This window comes from Hypanus sabinus, chromosome 9 (genome assembly GCF_030144855.1).
Source record: "Hypanus sabinus isolate sHypSab1 chromosome 9, sHypSab1.hap1, whole genome shotgun sequence".
Classification (NCBI taxonomy): Eukaryota; Metazoa; Chordata; class Chondrichthyes; order Myliobatiformes; family Dasyatidae; genus Hypanus; species Hypanus sabinus.
The window spans coordinates 148,029,011-148,050,133 of NC_082714.1; the positions used below are offsets into that span (position 1 = coordinate 148,029,011).

At 43.3% G+C, this 21,123-nt stretch overlaps 1 protein-coding gene across 2 annotated transcripts in view; it reads left to right on the plus strand.

Moving 5' to 3' along the window:
* The window catches only part of lama5 (laminin, alpha 5), a 333,519-nt gene that overhangs the window by 69,074 nt on the left and 243,322 nt on the right, over positions 1–21,123 (plus strand). For both annotated transcript variants that reach the window (XM_059980763.1, XM_059980765.1), the window contains exon 3: positions 17,590–17,707. In XM_059980763.1, the coding sequence (XP_059836746.1) occupies positions 17,590–17,707 (118 nt within the window). The remainder of the gene's footprint in view (positions 1–17,589; positions 17,708–21,123) is intronic.

Here is a 21,123-nt window from a genome sequence, read left to right on the forward strand (position 1 = left end):
GAATATAAATCCAGTAGTATTCATGAAAAACCACGCATAACAAAGACTGAGAAATGTCCAATGTGCAAATGAGGACAAATTGTGCAAGGAATGAGAAATGAATGCAGATAATATTGAGAACATGAGCTGCCTGCAGAGTGTCCGAAAGTGAGTCCGCAGGCTGTGTCCAGCATTCAGCGCTGGAGAGAGTGAAGCCATCCACACTGGTCCTAGAGCCTGATTGTTGTAGGGCAACGACTGTTCCTGAGCCTGGTTCAAAGTAAAAAATATCACGACACTGCATACACGTCACCATATACGACTCTGAGATTCTTTTTCTGCGGGCGTACTTAGCAAATTGGAGTCTTGGTGCGTGGAACCCAAGACTCCAGCACCTCCCACCCGATGGTAGTGAGAAGGGAGGGAGACAGGTCAAACACAGAGACAACCTGGGCTCAGGTGGGGGATTTGGGGAAAGGGAATCAAAAAATGCACTAAGATGTTTGCACAGAACTCAAGTGTGTTCCTTCAGGCGTGCAGTTCTGTGCAATAAATAGCCATTTGTGATCCGGGATCTGGACCATATGGCTGTTCTCTTTACAGCACCATCGTCTGTCCGATTCCACCACCACATATCTTCCCACCTCTTTCCACTCAGCAGTGGAATGTGCATCCCACAACCTTGTAAGTCGATGAACACCAACCAGCTTGATTCAACATGGTTCAAATGCTAAATGTCAACCTTAGAAAATTACATGTGTAAAACTGCTTGGGAGCCATACTACATTAAAAGACTGATAAATCTTCTATGGGACATGTAGGAATTAATAACTACCAACAAGGGAGTACATCTTTCCACAGTTTTAATATCTTTCAGAATATTTTTTTACCGTGCCAGATAATGTAGGACACTTGTTTGAAAAGATTAAAAAGCACTCAGGCTACAGAGGCTAATTAAACTTCAAGCTTTTCAGTCTTACACTGGAATGTGTCACCCCCATGCTGTTCTCCTGAAAGTGACAGTTCGCAGTTAACTCCCTGTGGGAGCAAATCCCTGCACATTGTGGTTTGCAGTTTAACCCTTGAGCTGCTTCCTCTTGCACAGTGAAACATCTGTCTCCCTGGAAGAACTGTTGATGCTTATTTATTATCTGGCGCAAAAAGAGAGGGGTAAGTAGTAAAGAAGTGTTTATGGGTTCATTGTGCACTTCAGAAATCTGAAGGCAGAGGAGAAGAAGCTGTTTTTGAAATGTTGAATGTGTGGATTCAGGCTCATGTACCTTCTCTCTGTTGGTAGCAATGAGAAGAAGGTGGGGTGGGGGAGAGGCGGTCCTTAACGATGGTTGCCACACTTTTGAGGCAGTGCCTTTTAAAGGTGTCCTGGATGCTGGGGAGGCTAGTGCTGATGGAGCTGGCTGAGTTTATAACTGTCTGCAGCTTTTTCTGACTCTGTGCAGTGGCCCGTCCATGCCAGATGGTGATGCAACCAGTTAGAATGCTCTCTGTGGTACATCTGTAGAAATTTGCAAGACCCTTTGAGATGTTGGCATGTAGAAACTTGAAACTACACACCTTTTCCACTTCTGATCCCTCAGTGATGACTGTTTTCCCTTGACTTCCCCTTCCTGAAGTCCACAATCAATTCCTTGGTCTTTTGCCTCCTCATCCCCATCTGAAATTCTGCCAGAATAGTTTTTTTGAAGGTGGTACTGAGACGTGAACCCTCGTGGTAATTGAGTGGATCGGTCGTCTGTTGTCTCATTAACATTCAGCTTTGGTAGTGATTAAAGGCATTGCTTCTCAATAGCATTGATCCGTTCATTTCCGACCTAGGATGCTGTGTGTGGTTTCCATGTCATCTCTATAACCACATGGGTTTTCTCCCACATCCCAGAGCTGCAGAGGGAGGTAGGTTAATGATGATGAAGATGTGGTGAGGACCTACAAGTACCTGGAGGTGCACCTGGATGACAGACTTGAGTTGAGCATCAACACAGAGGCTGTGTACAAGAAGGGCCAGAGTTGCCTCTACTTCCTGAGGAGACTGAGGTCCTTTGGAGTACAGAGGTCTCTCCTTTGCATGTCCTACCAGTCTGTTGTCTGCCACCAGTGCAAACTTTTATGCAGTGGTGTGCTGGGGCATTGGCATCCACACAGTTGATGCCAATAGGCTCAAAAAACTGATTTGAACGGCTGGCTCTGTTATTTGAGTCAACCTCGACGCACTGGAGGCTGTGGTAGAACAAAGGGCCCCATGGAAAATCCTGGCAATTCTGGCCAATGTTTCTCACAATGCATGTCACCTTGGCTGAACAGAGGAGCACTTTTAGTAATAGAGTAAGACAACTGCACTGCTCCAAAGAGTGTCATATGAGGTCATTCTTACCCTCGGCCATTAGTTTCTATAGTGAGTCAACTTGTAGCTGGGGAAGTGATGACTGCCTCCTGTTAGACTGTTTGAGGTAAGTTACTTCTTTATTCTTTTTTACTTCTAATATTTGTATAGCTGTGCATACGTAATCCTACTGTGACACTGTAATTTCCTTTGTGAACAATAACGTACCTATCTTTGACGGTATCCGTCTGTCTCAAAGGACAATGGAGCAGTACTGGAGTGACCTCGCCAGGGCACATGCCTGGGCAGAAGGAATGGAGATCCTGGGATGTCAAGTCATCAAGATTCTTCTCTCAGTGTCATCTGTGTAGTCCAAAGGAAAGAGAAGCAATTCATTTAGGAGCAGCTTGGCTGCAAGGATGTTCAGCAATGTCCAGCCACTTGAGGGGCTCCAGTCCTGATTTTCTGTCTGGGTTTACTCCCATAGCCTTCGTCTCTCCCGAGGCTGCCCACAAGGCAGTGGGACTATTTACCCATGACTGCAGATCTGGTTCATGAGTACCAGGGTGTGTCCACGGGCTACGTGTGCAGGAGCCAGACCTCCTCCCCATTCAGCCTGAGTCTGAAAAGAGTTCAGGTTCTGCGTGCCAACAGCCAGGAGGCATTACATGAGGCTTGCTGTTGAAGAGGCTGTCTGCTGCCGGGGAGAGATTTGCGCATTCAGCTCTCCTTTTCGCAAGAGTGCTATCCAGTGGTGAAAGTGAGAGCGACAGAACAACTAGAAGCGTCACAACAACCGTTTGACTCGTGGGTAGAGTAGATAGGTTAATAGGGCAGTACATTTTGCCCCAACTGTGTAGGTAAGTGCTAGAACTTGGGTGTGTAGAGTTGGCGGAAGGCAGGGAGAATGGGATTCATGTGTGCTTGAGGGTCAGTAAGGACTCTTTGGGTTTGAGGAGCCTTTTTCAGCGTTGTGTCTCTATGATTCAGATACTCTTATTGAAACCTGTCAAACACAAAATAACTGTCCATCAAGGCTTTTACCCCATTGCTTTCCCACCATTTTCTGTACCATCAGTTTTTCATTAAAAAAAATTTCTCCTGACTCTCTGAATCCCATGTGTCCCTGGGATGTGGGTGTTACCAGTGAGGTCAGTATGCATCTGCCATCTCTGATTAGCCTCAACTGGTGAAGTCACTTCGGAGGGGAGTTAAATGTCACCAAGGTTGTCTGCGAATCCATAATGTAACAGGCTAGGATGGGCAATTTCCTGCCAGATCTTTTATTTTATTGATTTAGAGATACAGCGCAACAACAGGCCCTTCCAGCCCAACAAGCCTGTGCCTCCCGATTACACCCATGTGACCAATTAGCTTGATAACCTGTACATCTTTGCAATATGTGGGAGAAAGCTGGAGCACCCAGAGGAAATCTATGTGGTCACGGGGAGAACGTACAACTCCTTGCAGACCGTGGCGGGAATTGAACCCGGGCCTCCGGCACTGTTATAGTGTTACTCTAGCAGTTATGCTATTGTACCGCCCATATCTGGCCTCCTGAGCGTAACTGATTTTCTTCACTTCATCACTGGCAGCTGTGCCTGCAGATGCGTGGGTCCCAAGCTCAGAAATCCCTGTCTGAAATATGCCTAAATGTGAAGCCACATCTGTAATATTGATTTCCACTTTTGTCATCCAGCTGTAGGAAGGATGTCATTAAGCTGACAAGAGTGCAGACAACATTTACGAGGATGTTAGCAGGACTCAGGAGTTACAGAAAGCGGTTGTACAGCACACACAAAATGCTGGAGGAACTCAGCAGGCCAGGCAGGATTTATGTGGAGAAATTAGCAGTTGATGTCTCTGCCCAAGACCCTTCATCCCTTCACAACTTTTGTCGCTGTGCACAGGGACGGCATGGTAGCACAATGCTTTACAGTGTGAGTGACATGAGTTCAATACCCACTTCTGCTTGTAAGGAGCCATGACCACATGGGTTTCCTCCGTCCACAATCCAAAGCCGTACCTGGTAGGTAGGTTATAAATTGTTCCATGATTAGGCTAAGATTAAATTGGGGGATTTCTGAGGGGCTGGAAGGACCTATTCTGCCCTGCATCTTAATTAATAAATAAATAAATAAATCAATCAATAAATAGATTTTGTGTGTGTTGCCCAGATTTCCAGTATCTGCAGTTTTGGTTGTGACAGAGATTGAGCAAGTTGGGATTTTTTTTATTGGCGTGTAAGAGGATGAGGGTGATCTTACAGAGGTGTATAAAGTCATTTGGGGCATAGGTAAGGTCAGGAAGCAGTCCTTTCCTCAGAGCTGGGGAATCAAGAACTAGTGGGCATAGGTTTGAGGTGAGTGGGAAGAGACTTAATAGGAACTTGATGTGCAACTTCTTCACCCAGATGATGGTCCTGCATAAGGAAGGAGCCGCTAGAGCAAATGATTGAGGTAGATAGGTACATGGACAGAAAAGGTTTCGAGCAGGATTTCCCAACCTGGGGTCTATGGACCCCTTGGTTACTAGTAAGGGGGTAATGGTAATGTTAGGAAACACTGGTTTAGGAGGATCAGGCCAAATGCGCACAGATGGGGCCAGTTCAGATGGAAATCTTAGTTTGCATGGACCATTTGGGCTAAAGGACCTGTTACTAGGCTGTATCCTTCTATAATGGGGTTCCCAACCTTTTTTATGCCAAGGACCCCTACTGTTAACTGAGGGAAGTATGGATCCCAGGTTGGGAACCTCTGATCTGTAACCTCAAGTCCCCTGTAGAGTGTATTCTGCCTCCTTTTGTAACTGTCTCTTTATTTTTTCCGAATCATGCCGATGTGAACTGTCTTAAAGTTGTTTTCCTCGGTTGTTGGCACGCCAGTAGTGCAGGATGTTGTTTGTACTTTGGAAAGGGAGAGACTCTGCATCCATTTCTGAAGCTTCCCACTGTGGATGAGAGATGGGATTTATAATGTGGTTCCCACCACTCCACCAGTTCAGGAAGTTACTTCCCCTCAACCATCAGGCTCTTCAATCAGTGAGATAACTTCACTCGACCTCACTTGCCCCAATGCCAAAGTGATTCCACAACCGATGAACTCACCCTGACGGTCTCTACAACTCAATTTCTCGATGTTTGTAGTTTATTTTTCTCTCTCTTTTTTGTATTTACACAGTTTTGTTGTCTTTTGTGCATTGTTTGTTTGTCCGTCTTTGTGTGCGCCCCAGGCCAAGAGTGGAGCTTGCCGTTTCTGCCTGAGGTTTGGGGTAAAGCCAAGAGTACATGATTTGCAACCATCTTTACTTTGTTGCATTGAAAGAACCATAAGTACTAAATGAGTTTTTATCCTTTATAGCCATTTGAGTCAATCAAATTAACTGCAGAGATTTAAAACAAAACGTCAGTTGTGAAATTCCATTGGTGATACTCGAGGAATGCATTTCATGTGTGTGAAACTGTTCTTTCACAGAATGATAAGCTGGCTTCATGCCACTTGTGAGTCAACACAGTAATCATAAAGATCGTGCTGCCTTTCCGTCTCTTAGATTGCCTGCTGAGAATCACAGTATGGTGCATTACAGTGAAGGAAGAGGGCATTCAGCCCATTGTACCCGTGCCAACCCTTTGGAACATGTATTCAATTAGTACAATTTATCTTGTTCCTTTCAATATTTCCTCTGAAAGCACTAAGCAGAGTTCCCTTTTGAAAGTCACTAATGCTTTCACCGCCCATTCAGGGAGTGAATCGTAGACTTTTTCCCCAGTTCGTAAACACAAGAAAGTCTGCAGATGCTGGAAATCCAAAGTAGCGCACACAAAATGTTGGAAGAGCTCAGCAGTTCAGGCAGCATCCACAGAAATGAGTAAACAGTCGACGTTACTGGTCGTGATCCTCCTTCAAGACTGATAAAGAAGGGGGAGGATGCTGGAATGAAAAGGTGGGGAGTGGGAAAGGAGGACTAGCTCTAAGGTGAGAGGTGAAGCTAGGTGGGTTGGACAGATCAAGGGCTGGAGGAGAAGGAATCTGATAGGAGAGGAGAGTGGACCATAGGAGAAAGGTAAGGAGGAGGGCACCCGGGGGAAGTGACAGGCAGATAAGAAGAGATAAGAGTGGGGAACAGAAGAGGGGAGGAGGAATTTTTTTTACCAGAAGGAGAAATTGATATTCATGCCATCAGGTTGGAGGCTGCCCAGATGGAATAGAAGGAGATTCTTCTTCACCCTTGGCACATGAGGAGGCCATGTACTGACACGTCAGAACAGGGGCAGGCTTGGCTTTAATTTCCAGCTCTTGATTGCTGCCCACTCCAATCGATACCAGTAACCTTCTACTCCATGCAAGGGGCCGTACCCAGCGTTGACTGATTTTAGTGGAGTGGTTGGCATTGGAACCAGAACTCTTTCATGGTTGGTTCTCATAGTGTGCGTGTGGGGAACTTGAGGATTATGGTTCTGCCTTTGATCTGAAGCTTAATGCTTGAATTTTTCTCCCGAGATCGGGAGGGGAGTCTGAAATAACTGAACTGAGAGAGAACATGGGACAGTGACAGCAGTGAGATTGATTTGTCCACCATGTGCTGGGATGGTTGTCATATTCTTCCACCATAACTTTTGATAGAAATTTCATGAAGGTCCTGGAGGGGTTTGAATTCTGTATGTGTGGTGCCAAGATGTATCTCAGTACCTTTGGATCTCTCTTCATTTTCCTCACTTTAGTGAAATTTATACAAAAATGAGATCTGGAATGGATACGCCATTCAAGCCAGGTCACTCTCCCTGTCCCTTGTGGTTTTATAAAATGGCCTCTCTGCAAAGCTCCCCCCCCCCCCCACCCAGCCTTCCCTTAACACAGTTAGATTATCTTTATTAAACTTTAAATGAATCATTTTCTGAAAGAACAAGGGTGACTTCTTCTTGGTTTTTATAGAGAAGATAAGAGTTTGCAGAAGGGTTTCCTCGTGGTCAGCTAAATAGACCAAAGATGGAATGGGGAGTTGATTGGGAAGGTTTTGGGTATATTAGTTAAATTTCCCTTCATTCCTCAATTCTGTTGTAAGTGTCATGTTATGAGTGGTATTTCCTTTTATATGGAACTGTTTGAAAGGGTGCAGGCAAGTGTTACGTATCACGTAACTGGATAACTTACCAGCAAAGATAGAGAGGTCCATTGAAGTCTGATGTCACTATTTTCAAACGTTTTTATTTATAAAGGGGCACAAAAGTAAGGTTAATATAAACATTCAGATAATGCACATCGTCAATACTCAATCTAAAGCGCGGGTATAGTAATAATCATCATTAAGAAGTGAGCTCTACTGTTGTCTAGGGGTTAATAGATTGTCCGTTGGAAATATAAAAGTCACTCAGAAGTCTGCAGACTTTAGCCTTTCGGGGAATCGCTGGGTTTCACGTGTTTTAGAGGGATCGGTGAAAAACGGAAAAAAACTTGCCAGGGTCTTTATGAAGCCACTCCGTAAAATCAGGGGAACATTGTTTTCCCGTTGTTAGTTCGAAGTCCTTCTCAGTATTCTCAGCCACCCGCTCCCCAGGCAAAGGAGTTAGGAGCGCACGTGGCATTCAGTGGCTTCCAGCCACAGGAGCACTGAGCGAGGGTGTCCTTCTGGTGCGTCGCTGGGGTACTGCCTCCTGCAGTCCCCTTTTATCTTGACTTGCAGAGTTGTAGATGTCCATCAAAGGAGGGTGATGCAATCCCCACCCCCACATTGCCCGAGGGTGTCCATATCCATGGTAGCTGTCACATAGCAGGGACATGCACGCCACACAGGTGCCTCTAAGAACAATGGCCAAAACCGTTGCATTGTCTCTCACTTCCTGGGTCCGAGACCCGAATTAATAGCGATCTTGCGATTCTCTGGAAGGAGGGGGCTGCTCCCGCCCCTTCGGCCCCTCAGAGCTGTGGTACATTCATAACACAAGTCACCTATTGGATAATAATTGTTTTATTGACCTTTAGATAGAGCTAGGCTAGTAGATTTTCAGGATTACTGGATCAAAGGTTCATTTTATAGTCAAAATATACAGGTACAATACAACTCTGATATTCATCTTCTTCAGACAGCCATGAAATACAGAAAAACTGAGAGTATTGTTGACAGAAAAATACATCAATTTCCAACCCACCCCGCAGGGGAAGAAAAACCAAACTTCACAAGCCCCAAAACCCCATCCCCATCCTGCACAAAAACTAAGAGATCACCCACCCAGAAAATGTCAGCTACAACGTCAAAAACTCCAACCCCCGACCCTCTCCCTCATAAATAACGGCAACGTTCAATCAAACTCCCAAACCCCTCTATCACAGACAGAAACTAACAGATCACCCACACAGAGAAAAACATCAGACCCCAAATCCCCAACCCCTCCCTCGCACACAACCTAACATGTCGCCTACCCACCAATTTTACAACAAGAACAAATACTTAGAAAACTGATTGAGGCCAATTTAAATGGCAGTCCAATAATCACATAAATCTCCGAATTTCAAAATCATCCTCCCATCAGCATCGAGGAGAGCATCTGCAGGGAGAGTCCTTCCATGAAAAACTATCTGCATGGCGGGCCCAAATGGCCACTGACTGATGTTGTTCGTATTGGTGCCCAAGTTGTACCTCGCATGCTCCACTCCTAATTTGCATTCTGGGCTAATGAGTGAGCCAGATGGCAGACCATCAAGATTACCAAACAATAGCTGTTTTAATTTAGGAATGCAGCAGAGTTGCAGGCCCTTCCGTTCCAACGAGCACACGCTGTCCAATGACACCCACGTGACCTATTAACCTACTAACTCGTATGCCTTTGGAATGTGGAAGGAAACCAGAGCACCCGGAGGAAACCCACGCGGTCACGGGGATAATGTACGAATTCCTTCATGGTAGCAGCAGTTGCCGGAAGCTCGAATTCCACTGAACAATTCTGGGAAATCCTGAACTAAACGATATTTTGATATCAGTAGTAGTTGCACAGTCTCTGAAGGCATCTGAAATTTCAATATACCACATGATAACTATGGTATCAAGCCTTTCAATATTTATTTGATGAATCAGCTTCTCTGGAGCATAAAATTTGTGTGGGAGGCTGGGAGAAAATGCGTCATCTTGCTGGTTGTGTGCATGGATTTGTAATGTTGTGGCTGGTGCACATTTGTACAGTGTTTAGTCTCTATAAGGCCAGTAATAGGTAGAGTAGAGATTCTATCTCCTGTACAGATATTTTGGCTGAAGGTATGTATAGACTGCCTGTCTACCTGTAAAATTAACCAAGCTCATTATAAAACTAATTAATTAATTGTCCTTCATCTTTTAATCACAGTTTCCTGTTCTGTTCCAAGTCCTGCTGTTCTGTGCCAGGAATTCAATACAAAGGATGGTTTTCAAAAAACCATTGTGTTTTTTTTACTCTATCATTGTCCTGTCCAGGAATGAAGGGTGTATTTTGAGCCATTTCCATACTCAAAAGTTGGTTTGTTCCCAGAAAATAAAACAAATCTTTCCTCCAGTGGAGTTTCAGTGTGTGGCACTAGTGTCCACTCAGACATGCCCTCTGCCAAGAAGTTAACTTGTGAGAAAGGATTTTTATAATCAAGTCACAAAAAAAACTGGTACAGAATCGACAACTTACGTGGTCCAATGTTATATAGTCACAACTGTGATAAACTACACCAAATTAAGAAAAGTTTTGTATTCTAGTTCGGGGATAGGGAACGAAAAACTGGAGGGCATGTGAGTTTAGGGTGAGAGGTGGAAGACTTAAAAGTGACATGAGTGGTAACAACTTCATGCAGAAGGTGGTGTAATAATCAAATAGCAGTGCAGGCTCTAAGGGTGAATTTTGCTACTCGGCCTTATGGTCTTGTATATGGAAGGGGCTGCCAGAGAAGGTAATTGAAGTAGGTACAATAAGGCACCTACTGGATATTTGGGTGACTACATGGAAGGGGAAGGTTAAGAGGGATATGGACCAAATGGGACTAGCTTAGGTCGGCATCTGGGTCAGCATGGACGAGTTGGGCTGAACAGCCTGCTTCTGTGCTGTATTGCTGAGTCTAATTCATTTGTGCGTAAAAAAAGAAGTGTAGCAGTGCACATCAAAGTGTTGTGAGGGGACGTTCTGCCAACTTGCAGATGCACAGTCAGGCAGTTTGAACGTGTTGACAGAAGTGAGGCTTTCAGACTACGGTGTTCCAGTGCACGTTACTCTGTGACCCATCAATGGAACCTCACTGAGCAAGGATTTGAGACGTATGTGCGATGTGCCGTTTTGGCAGTCTTTTCCTCTTGCATAAACGTGCCCACTCCTTGTGGCCGTGCTGATGTGGGTAATTTTGAACACTGAGCTGTGTGTTTCGGCCGTTGGAGATGAATGCTCGGATTGTTGGAGGCTGGTTACTTCACAGTTTGCAGTGAATTTGTTTTCTGTTCAAGGCGCGAGGCATTCAAATCGCTTTACTACAGTAACTAAGAATTCCATTGCTTACTTTGCTAATGCAGAGGTGCTCTATTATGAGTTACAATTCCTTTTGTCAGTAATGAATAGGAGTTTGTCGCCACTTGTGGATGCTGGAGTGTAATTCGTTTTGAATTTAAATTCTTTGTGATGCCATGGTGTAGTTGTTATGCCTTTTGTTGACTGTAATCTTTGATTGTTGTCCTTTGTGTGCATAGCCTCAGAGTGCGAGAGACCAGGCTGCACTTCAAGGCAACAAACTGGAGGTTAACCACCCATTGTGTATTTCCCTTTGAAAACAGCCAGTCTCTAACTAGGCAGTAAATCCTCTGAAGGGTCTGCTTTAGAAATGGCAGGTGTTGGGTTTAGCAGTCACTGAACCCCTTGCTGTGTTTGTTGAAATATGAACTACATACAAGCTTGGGTCAAATACTCCAAGCCACACAACAGCTTGGATTTTGTGGTCACCAGCGAGGACCGGTGTGGGCTGCTTGATATGTTTACTGCCACCCCTGTGTTGGTTAAAACTTGGACATCAGCTTGGTCTCCCGAGCCGGCTTCCTGTACTGTGCGACCTTTGTGGGGTCTGTGGGATATGTGGGCAACACAAGTGTGAAAATGGCTCCTTAGCCAATCAGATACTCACGGAGACTTGGAACTTAAACCAAAATGTAATATTGGAATATTTGATTATGTTTGGATAATAGAATGATGGGATTGGGAGATAATGGGCTTGATTCTTTAAAAGAAGAACTTTAATTCTCTCAAGACCTTTAACAATGAATTTGAATCAGATTCAGGATTAATACCTTCAACTTATCTCATGAAATTTGTTGTTTTTGTGGCAGCAGTATAATGCAATACCAGATAAAAACTGAATTACAGTAAGTGTGTGCAAATAGTGAAATAGTGTTCATGGGTTCAACGTCTATTCAGTAATTGGGTGGCAAAGGAGAAGCTGTTTCTAAATTATTGAGTTTGTGCCTTCAGGCTCCTGTACCTCCTTCCTGATGGTAGCAAACAGAAGAGGGCATGTTCTGGATGGCAGGGGTCTTTAATGACAGATGCCATCATTAAAATAAAATTCAATGTTAAACAGACAGACATACTTTATTGATCCCAAGGGAAATTGGGTTTCGTTACAGTCACACCAACCAAGAATAGTGTAGAAATATAGCAATATAAAACCATAAATAAGTAATAATAAGTAAATTATGCCAAGTCCAGGACCAGCCTATTGGCTCAGGGCGTCTGACACTCCGAGGGAGGAGTTGTAAAGTTTGATGGCCACAGGCAGGAATGACTTCTTATGATGCTCAGTGTTACACCTCAGTGGAATGAGTCTCTGTCTGAATATACTCCTGTGCCTAACCTGTACATTATGGATTGGATGGGAGACATTGTCCAAGATGGCATGCAACTTGGACTGCATCCTCTTTTCAGACACCACCGTCAGAGAGTCCAGTTCCACCCCCACAACATCACTGGCCTTACGAATGAGTTTGTTGATTCTGTTGGTGTCTGCTACCCTCAGCCTGCTGCCCCAGCACACAACAGCAAACATGATAGCACTGGTCACCACAGACTCATAGAACATCCCCAGCATCGTCTGGCAGATGTTAAAGGACCTTAGTCTCCTCAGGAAGTGGAGACGGCTCTGACCCTTCTTGTAGACAGCCTCAGTGTTCTTTGACCAGTCCAGTTTATTGTCAATTCGTATCCCCAGGTATTTGTAATCCTCCACCATGACCACACTGACCCCTTGGATGGAAACAGGGGTCACCGGTGCCTTAGCCCTCCACAGTCTTAGTCTTTTCCACATTAAGCTGCACATTAAAGCTGCACTTTTTCACATCAAACATTGTTAAGCAGAATTTACAATCTGAAAGTTAGATTTTCTTTCTACTGAATGTTTACTACTGCATTTAGTGACTAACTAGAGACAGCTTTAGCAACTTCCTTGAGAGAGAGCCTATTGGTTATATATTTTATCAGAGAGGTTCCATAGGTTTTCGTTATTAAAGTGTGCTCTCGCAGTCATCAGAATTTACTGTCTGTTGCACTCTTTAGAAATAATTGATGATCTTTTGCTGTATTGCTGTTTCTCCAACAAAATCCAGGTCATTAAAACAACAGAGGAACTGGCTCAGCTTTTTTATTCGCTGGTTTCCTGGCATTAAATTTAGGTAGAGGCAATATTTAAACATGTGCAGCGATCTCGGGTTGATTCCCGCCACTGTTTATAAGGAGTTTATGTTCTCCCCGTGACCAGGTGGGTTTCTTCCAGCTGCACTGGTTTCCTCACCATTGAGTGAGTAGGTTAATTGGTTGCTTTGGTGTAGTTGGGTGGCACGGGCTCATTGGGCTGGAAGAATTTAAAAAGTTTAAACAAAGGCTTGTGATTACCCACCAGCAAAGGCCGTTCCCCAAGTGCTAATTTCTATATTTGAAATGGAGTTTCCATTGTAATGCGGGCAGATCAGCAGCCATTTTGCACACAGCAAGCTCTTATGGGTGGCAGTACTGCTGCTAATCACTAAACCTAGAGGAGAAATGGGGAGACAGTACAGTCGGCCCTCCTTATCCACGGGTTCCACATGCGCGGATTCAACCAACCGCGGATCGGGAAAACCTGGAAGTTTTTCAGCACTCCAGCACTCTCCAGCACTCGTTTGAGCATGTACAGACTATTTTGTTTTGTAATTATTCCCTAAACAATACAGTATAACTACTATTTACATAGCATTTACATTGTATTAGGTATTATAAGTAATCTAGAGATGACTAAAAATTACAGGCAGTCCCCAAGTTATGAATGAGTTCCGTTCCTGAGTCCATCTTTAAAATGGATTTGAAGTCGGAACAGGTACATCCGGTATTATTTAGCGCCAGTTAGTCAAAAGTTTGTCTAAGTATATAGTATATATTTTACCTTTCTATGCATATAAAACACTTAAGAAACGTATGTATTTCAATAATCAAACCACTGTATTGCTTAGTAATAATTGTAGCTTTCATCGGGGCAGGGCCTTTCACTTTATCCATTAAAATTGTTCTGATTGTTGACCGCCAGTAGCCTAACGCTTTTCCAATGACCGATGGTGTTTTACCTCTTTCCGATTGCTTTATTACTTCCACTTTATTTTCAATCATGATCGTGCTTATTTTCGTGAACAGAAACACTGCGGATTCAGAGCTGCGCCGGGTCCTAAAGACCACCACACTGAGACAGGTTAAATAAGGGATTTGAGCACCCGCGTTTTTTGGTATCTGCGGGGAGTCCCGGAACCAATCCCCCACGGATAAGGAGGGCCAACTGTATGTCTCTCTTGTATTCATTCCATTATGAGACCAGAGCCCTGTAAATAGATATATTATGGTGCTCGGAAGTTTGTGAACCCTTTAGAATTTTCTCTATTTCTGCATAAATATGATGTAAAATGTGATTGTATCTTCACATAAGACCTAAAACTAGATAGAGAACCCAATTAAATAAATAACACAAAAATATACTTTTTCATTCATTTATTGAGAAAAATAACCCAATATTACATGTATTTGTTGGAAAAAGTCTGTGAACCTCTGCGGTGACGCCTTCTACAAAAGCCATTTGGAGTTGGGTGTTCCAGTCAACGAGATCAGAATGGAGGAGTGGGTTGTAGTGATGCCCTGCCCTATAAAAAAACACACACACACAAAGTTAGGTTACTGACAGAGCCTGCTCTAATCAAGAAAGATCTGTTTACGTGCATCATGCCTTGATCAAGGCAACTTCCAGAGGACCTTAGAAGAAGAATTGTAGAGATGCATGCTGGGTAAGTCTACAAAAGCACTTCTAAAGATGTGAGTGGTCATCGGTCCACAGTAAGAGAAATCGTTTACAAATGGAGCAAAGTACTATTGCTACTCTCCCTAGGAGTGGGTATCCTGCAAGGATCACTCTAAGAGCACAACATGCAATGCTGGAGGAGCCGAAAAAGAATGCAAGAGTAACAGCAAAAGTTGTGCAGAAATCTCTAGAATCTCTGTTCCTGTGTCTACTATTAAAAAAATACTGAACAAGAATGGTGTTCATGGAAGGACACCACGGAGGAAACCACTGCTCTCCAAGCAAAGTATTGCTGTATGTCTCAAGTTTGCAAAAGACCACCTGGATGTTCTACACCACTCTGGGACAGTGTTCTGTGGACAGATGAGACAAAGTTGAACTTGTTGGCGGAAATGTGCACCACTATGTTTGGAGGTGAAACACTCGGGTTTCCTTGGCTGCGTAAGTCTGGAGAAGACAATCTCCAGCCCAGCCAAGTGTGTGCGATTGAGGCACAAGCCCCCCTCTTCAAAATCCCCTGTTTGTGTGTTTGCTGTGTAATTCGCTACCCTGTTACAAATTAATGCCAGGAAATAACAGACAATGCACTGCATACGATTAAAGGAACTATATTTATGATTCTTTACTAAGGGGTTGGTAAAGAATTACCAAAAAGAAAGGGCCCATTCTAATTAAACAGTCTAATGTGCACAAGTTGGAGCTCATCTTGGGCTTCTCTGTCACTCACGCACTGGGCCCTCACTTAACATGAAAGCACATGCCACCCTCCGAATGTCATTTGCAATCCATCTCGAACAAACGGGTCTTGCACTGGGCCGTATGCTACCAGTTCTCCCCAGCATCTTCACCCTTCATCTCCTCTCGAACAAAAGCCCTAAGCCCAGTCTTATTGTCCCTCACCAAGAAAGACCTCCCACTAATTGGATGGCACACATTCCACATCATCCCTCATCTTCAACAATAACCCAAACAGGCAGAAAGCAGAACAAACAGCTCTAGCAGAGCGGCTAAATGAAATACTTATAGCATAACAGTAAAGATGTGAACCAGGGCACAATAGAGGAAAAAGGGTACTGTATACCAACACCAAAACTTTATCTCAGCTGTGAAGTGTGGTGGAAAGAGCATCGTGGTTTGGGGCTGCTTTGCTGCCTTAGAGTCTGGACAGCTTTCAAAGGTTGAGAGAACAACAAATTTAAAATTCTGTCAAGACATTTTACAGGAGAATGTTAGGGTAGCGGTCTGTCACCTGAAGCTTAATAGAAGTTGGATAATGCAACAAGATAATGATCCGAAAAATGAGCAAGTCAACAACAGAATGGTTTAAAAAGAAGAAAATTCATGTTTTGGAATGGCTGAGTCAAAGTCCTGACCATAATCCTATAGAAACATTGTGGAAGGACCTGAAGCAAGCAGTTCATACAAGGAAGCCCATCAACATCCCAGAGTTGAAGCAGTTTTGTAAAGAGGAATGGTCTAAAGTTCTTTCAAGCTGATGTGCAGCACCGATCAACAGTTACCGGAAACGTTTGTTTGAAGTTATTGCTGTACAAAAAGGTCACCACCAGTTACTGAAAGCAACTGTTCACATACGTTGTTCACAACTGTTCACATACATTTTCCTACAAATTCATATAATGTTAAGATTATTTTTCTCAATACATAATTGAACAAGTATAATGCTTTTTGCGTTATTTATTTAATTGAGTTCTCTATCTAGTTTCAGGGCTTGCAAGAAGATCTGATCACATTTTAGGTCATATTTATGCAGAAATAGAGAAAATTGTACAGTGTTCACAAATTTTCTAGCACCGCTAAATGGATAGATACTTTATTGATCCCAAATGAAATTAGTGGCACAGTAGCATTAAGAGTGCACTGATGTGCAAATATTAAATGAGATGTAAGAAAGAATTAAAAAAAGAAGTTACCTCAATCAAATGGTCTGAACAGGAAAGTGTCATTACTTCCCTGGCTATAGGCTGACTAATTATAGAGCCTAATGGCCGTGGGTAAGAATGACCTCATATAGTAGCTCTTTGGAGCAGCGCAGTTGCCTTAGTCTGTTATTAAAATTGCTCCTCTGTTCTGGCATGCAGAGGGTGGGAAACATTGTCCAAAATTACCAGGATTTTCCGTAGGGTCCTTTGTTCGACCACAGCCTCCAGGGTGTCCAGTTTGACTCCTCTAACAGATCCAGTCTTTCTATTCAGTTTATGGTGCCTGTTGACATCACCCGTGTTGATGTCAGTGCTCCAGCCCACCACTGCATAGAAGGTTGCATTGGTAACAACAGACTGATAAACCATGTAAAGGAGAAGCCTGTATACTCTAAGGGACCTCGGTCTCCTCAGGAAGTAGAGGGGACTTTGGCACTTGTACATAGCCTCTGTGTTGGTGCTCCACTCATCCAGGTACTTATAGGTCCTTACAGTCAATAGTAAGAGGGAGCAGTGTAGGCTTGGTCTTTCTAATGTCCATCACCATCTCCTCTGTCTTACTGATATTGAGCTGCAGATGGTTTTGTGTGGTTTGACCAGGGCAATCGATGCAGACTGGCGCACTTCTACAAAGAATGGCTGTAGGGCTTGCAGTGCGGCACTGAACTAAACTAAATACTATTGGTCTCCTGGTTTGGCAGTCTATATGTTGTTCACTCGCTTTTTTGCTGTTTGTACAATTTATTTGTTCTTGTTGAACATTTTCTTGAGCCCTTTCCATGGTGTTTCGTTGTTTCTTTGCTTCATGAAAGGAGGATGAATCACCAAGCTGAATTCTGTATACATACTTTGATAATAAATGTATTTTGAATCTTCAAATAATTTAGGGCGGCAAGGAGCAATCTAAGTTGAGTATTCAGACTCGGGATTTTTTTGTCCATCTTGCACCATTTTAAGTTTTCCAGTTGTTAAGATGAGTGGATCGATGGTCCTTGACATCAGAACTTGTGCATTTAACTTTTTGATCTTCCTTTTGCAGCTGTTCCACGTGGCTTATGTCCTTATCAAGTTTGCAAATTCTCCACGACCAGACCTTTGGGTGCTTGAACGGTCTACAGACTTTGGAGAGAGCTACCTCCCCTGGCAGTATTTTGCCTGTAAGTACAATCCTGTAGAATGTAGAGAAAGCGTTGCTGTAAAAGATATAACATTTGTAGACCTGCTCAAAATAGCCCATTAAAATCTATGGAATATGAAGCAATGCACATTCTGGTAAATAATGCACTCATCAGAAACTACTCTGTTCCTGGAGAGCTCACTTCATCTCTGCTTGCTTGCTTACTTACAGCCCATTATGCTGCTGATGTTTAGGGCAGCAGTGAAGGTCCTCTATTTCTGGTAGTGTTCAGAGCATCCTTGATCATGTCAGCCACCTCTGCTTGGTTTTCACTACTGCCAGTTATGCAAGTCCTGGGTGGAGACTCAGTAATACCGTTACACTCAGATGTAGAAGGATTCTTCATTGTTGTTTCCATAACAATTTTGTTTTACCAGTTAAGGATTGTTAGCCCTGAGCCGAACCCCCGAGCCTGGAGAACCAGTGGACTACTCTTTGTCTGGCCTCTGCCCTTTGACCTGTTAGGCATAGGTGACCCTACCAAGAGCCAAAGCATAAAGACCTGACTTAAACCAGCAGAGCCCTCTGGATCATTGAGGCACGCAAGCCTGCAAACCCCGACGTGCTTGTGGTCCTCTTGGAGGTTCACCTCTGCACACACGTGTAATCTGCATCTGGTGACGTGTTTTGCAGTGCAAATTGAGGTATATTGAAATAGGCATAAAATAAATGCAACCACGATTTAACAGTGAAGTGCACCGTTCTCAAACACACCACAAAACTCACGAGGCCATTCTTTTTTCTAGGTCCTATCTGGATACGTGTTAGGTGCCTAGAATTTTGAAAATAGGGACTAGCTCCTTTTGGAAGATCCATACTGAAAATTATTCAGCGGAGATGAGCCTCCGACTTGGTGTGAGTGGATACTCTGCAGTGATTGGCAAACTTTTAAAAGTTGGATACTCGTGCAGTGGTGACTTGAAATGGTGAAAATTTAGAAATATACATAGTCCACTCTGAGTCCCTTCCCCTATCCTCCAAAGCACTAGCAACCCTCCAGGGCTGGACTGGAGAACCTGAGAATTAAGCATTAATCTCTATCATCATTTTAAGCTGAACCATAGATCAAAGTTATGATGGTACCAAAACAGATGAAATATTTTCCATATTTTTTTCTTTTACTAATAAATGTTGATCATAAGAATAGTAATTGGCTGATCATGGAGGATCATCCAATTGGCTAAGATATTATTTGCTGTCCAATCAGGAAAGGGGTGAGCTCAAAGGATTGACATGTCCTTTGTTTACCTGTAGCTTATGTGATATAATTGCCATGATTAATTAAGACCATGCTCTCCTCAAGAGTTGGTGGCTGATGTCATAGGCTTGTCAATGGGTTCCACAGTGCGAAAAGGCCAGAGGTATCTGCAGCTGGGAGATGTGATTTATAAGAAGTGTCAAGCTCAAATTTAGTAAGTTCTTAATAGAACATAGATCATTACAGCTTTGGACAGGCCATTTGCCCCCATGACATTGTGCCGATCTTAATTTATACTAGAAGTCCTATCCATATCCCTCCATTCCTTTCACATTCATGTGTTTATTTCAAAGCCTCTTAAATGCCACCAATTGTCTGTTTCCACTACTACCCCTGGTAACCCACCCCAGACATTGATTATAATGCATCTCACATTACCTTTAAACTTCCATTCTTCATCCTTTAAAGCATATCCTCTGGTTTTTGACATTTCTAAAGTGGGTAAAAGATTTTGAATGTCTATTTATGGCTCACATAATCTTAAAAATCTCTATCAAATTTTCCTTTAACCTCTGACACAAGGGAGAATGACCAAAGTTTGTCCAATCTGTCCTTGCATCTTACTCCCTCTGATGAATTCAGCATCCTGGTACACTTCTCCATAGTCACACAGCCACGCACAAGACCACACTGACTTACACAGCTGGTCACGCCTTCCCAAATGTGCATGAATCCTATTTCTCAATATCCTCTCCAATAGCTTCCCTGCCATTGACATGAGGCTCACTGGCCTATGGTTGCTTGGATTTTCCCTGTTGAACAAAGACACATCAATTGCTAGACTCCAGTCTTCCAGGACCTTGCCTGTTGCTAGTGAAAACACAAAGATCTTTATCAAATCCCCAGCAATCTCCTCACCTGATTCTTTCGGTATTCTGTTATATATTGCCATCAGGCCCTGGGGGCTTATCTAAATTAATGCATTTCAGAAGACAAGTCTTGCTCCCTTTGTTGATGTAAAGATTATTCTTGGTTCCCGCTTTGTGTTATGTGCTTCCTGGATGCAATTTCCTCTCCATTAACCTGAAACGGCTTGCTGTTGAGTTGGCTGTTTCATTGTTGCCTCTTGCAGAAGTATAATAAGCCTAGATTCATAGAGTAAATTCATAGTTTTGGAGCACAAAACAAGCCCCCTTCAGCCCAATTTGTCCATGCTGCCCAAGATGCTTATCTATGCTAATCCCACTTGGCCATATTCTTCTATACTTTTCCAATCCTTTTACCTGTCCAAGTATCTTTTAAATGTTATAATTGTGCCTGCCTCTGGCAGCTCATTTCATATACCCTCTCCACTCACTTTCTGAGAGATCTTCCCCCTCAGATCTGCATTTAAATCTCTCCATAATAATCAAAATAAAACTGCGGATGTTAGAAATCAGAAACAGAAAATTCTGGAAGCATTCAACAGGTCAGGCGGCATCTATGGAAAGAGAACTCAAGTTAATGTTTAAGATTAGAATTTGCACCAATCTGCTTTGAGCAGGAGTTCGGATTAATAAGGATTTAGCCAGCATTTGTTGCTTTTACTTCATAAAGACCCTACCACGTTCAAATTTAATGAATTACAAATGCAGACTTTGGCAACGATTTTTATTTTGCCTCAACGTCTATTTTGTTTTGGTTTCCTTTATTTCAACAAATATGTTTTATTCATAATATACAATCAGTGCAAGTGCTTTGGTACATTCATTATACCTTCAGTTCAATTACAGTATGTCAACACCACTCACATTTCCTACTCACACATTGCACCCATGAAGTGTTAGGATGTCACACAAGGTCCATGCATCAGAACCCTAGACTGTGATCCTTCCCTACACAGCCTCTGGTGGTTACACCAAGCTTCAGCACGTAACCCCCACACCCTGGAGTGTGCCAGTTGACAGCATTCACTTGCTTTCAGCTGCTTGCATTCTAACCAACTTCATTATGGATTCTTTGAAAAGTGTAGAAGCCCAGGATTCTTTGGTGATATTCACATTGCTATTCTCAATCTGACTCTCGCCCAAGTTCAGTATCCTGGCTTGTGCACTGAAACAAACCTGGACTGGGACAAATCTTCCAGCTGCAATTGGTTTGTCTCAATGAACAACCCAGGATACAGTCCTTGGATGAGAGTCAGATTGGGGATAGCAGTG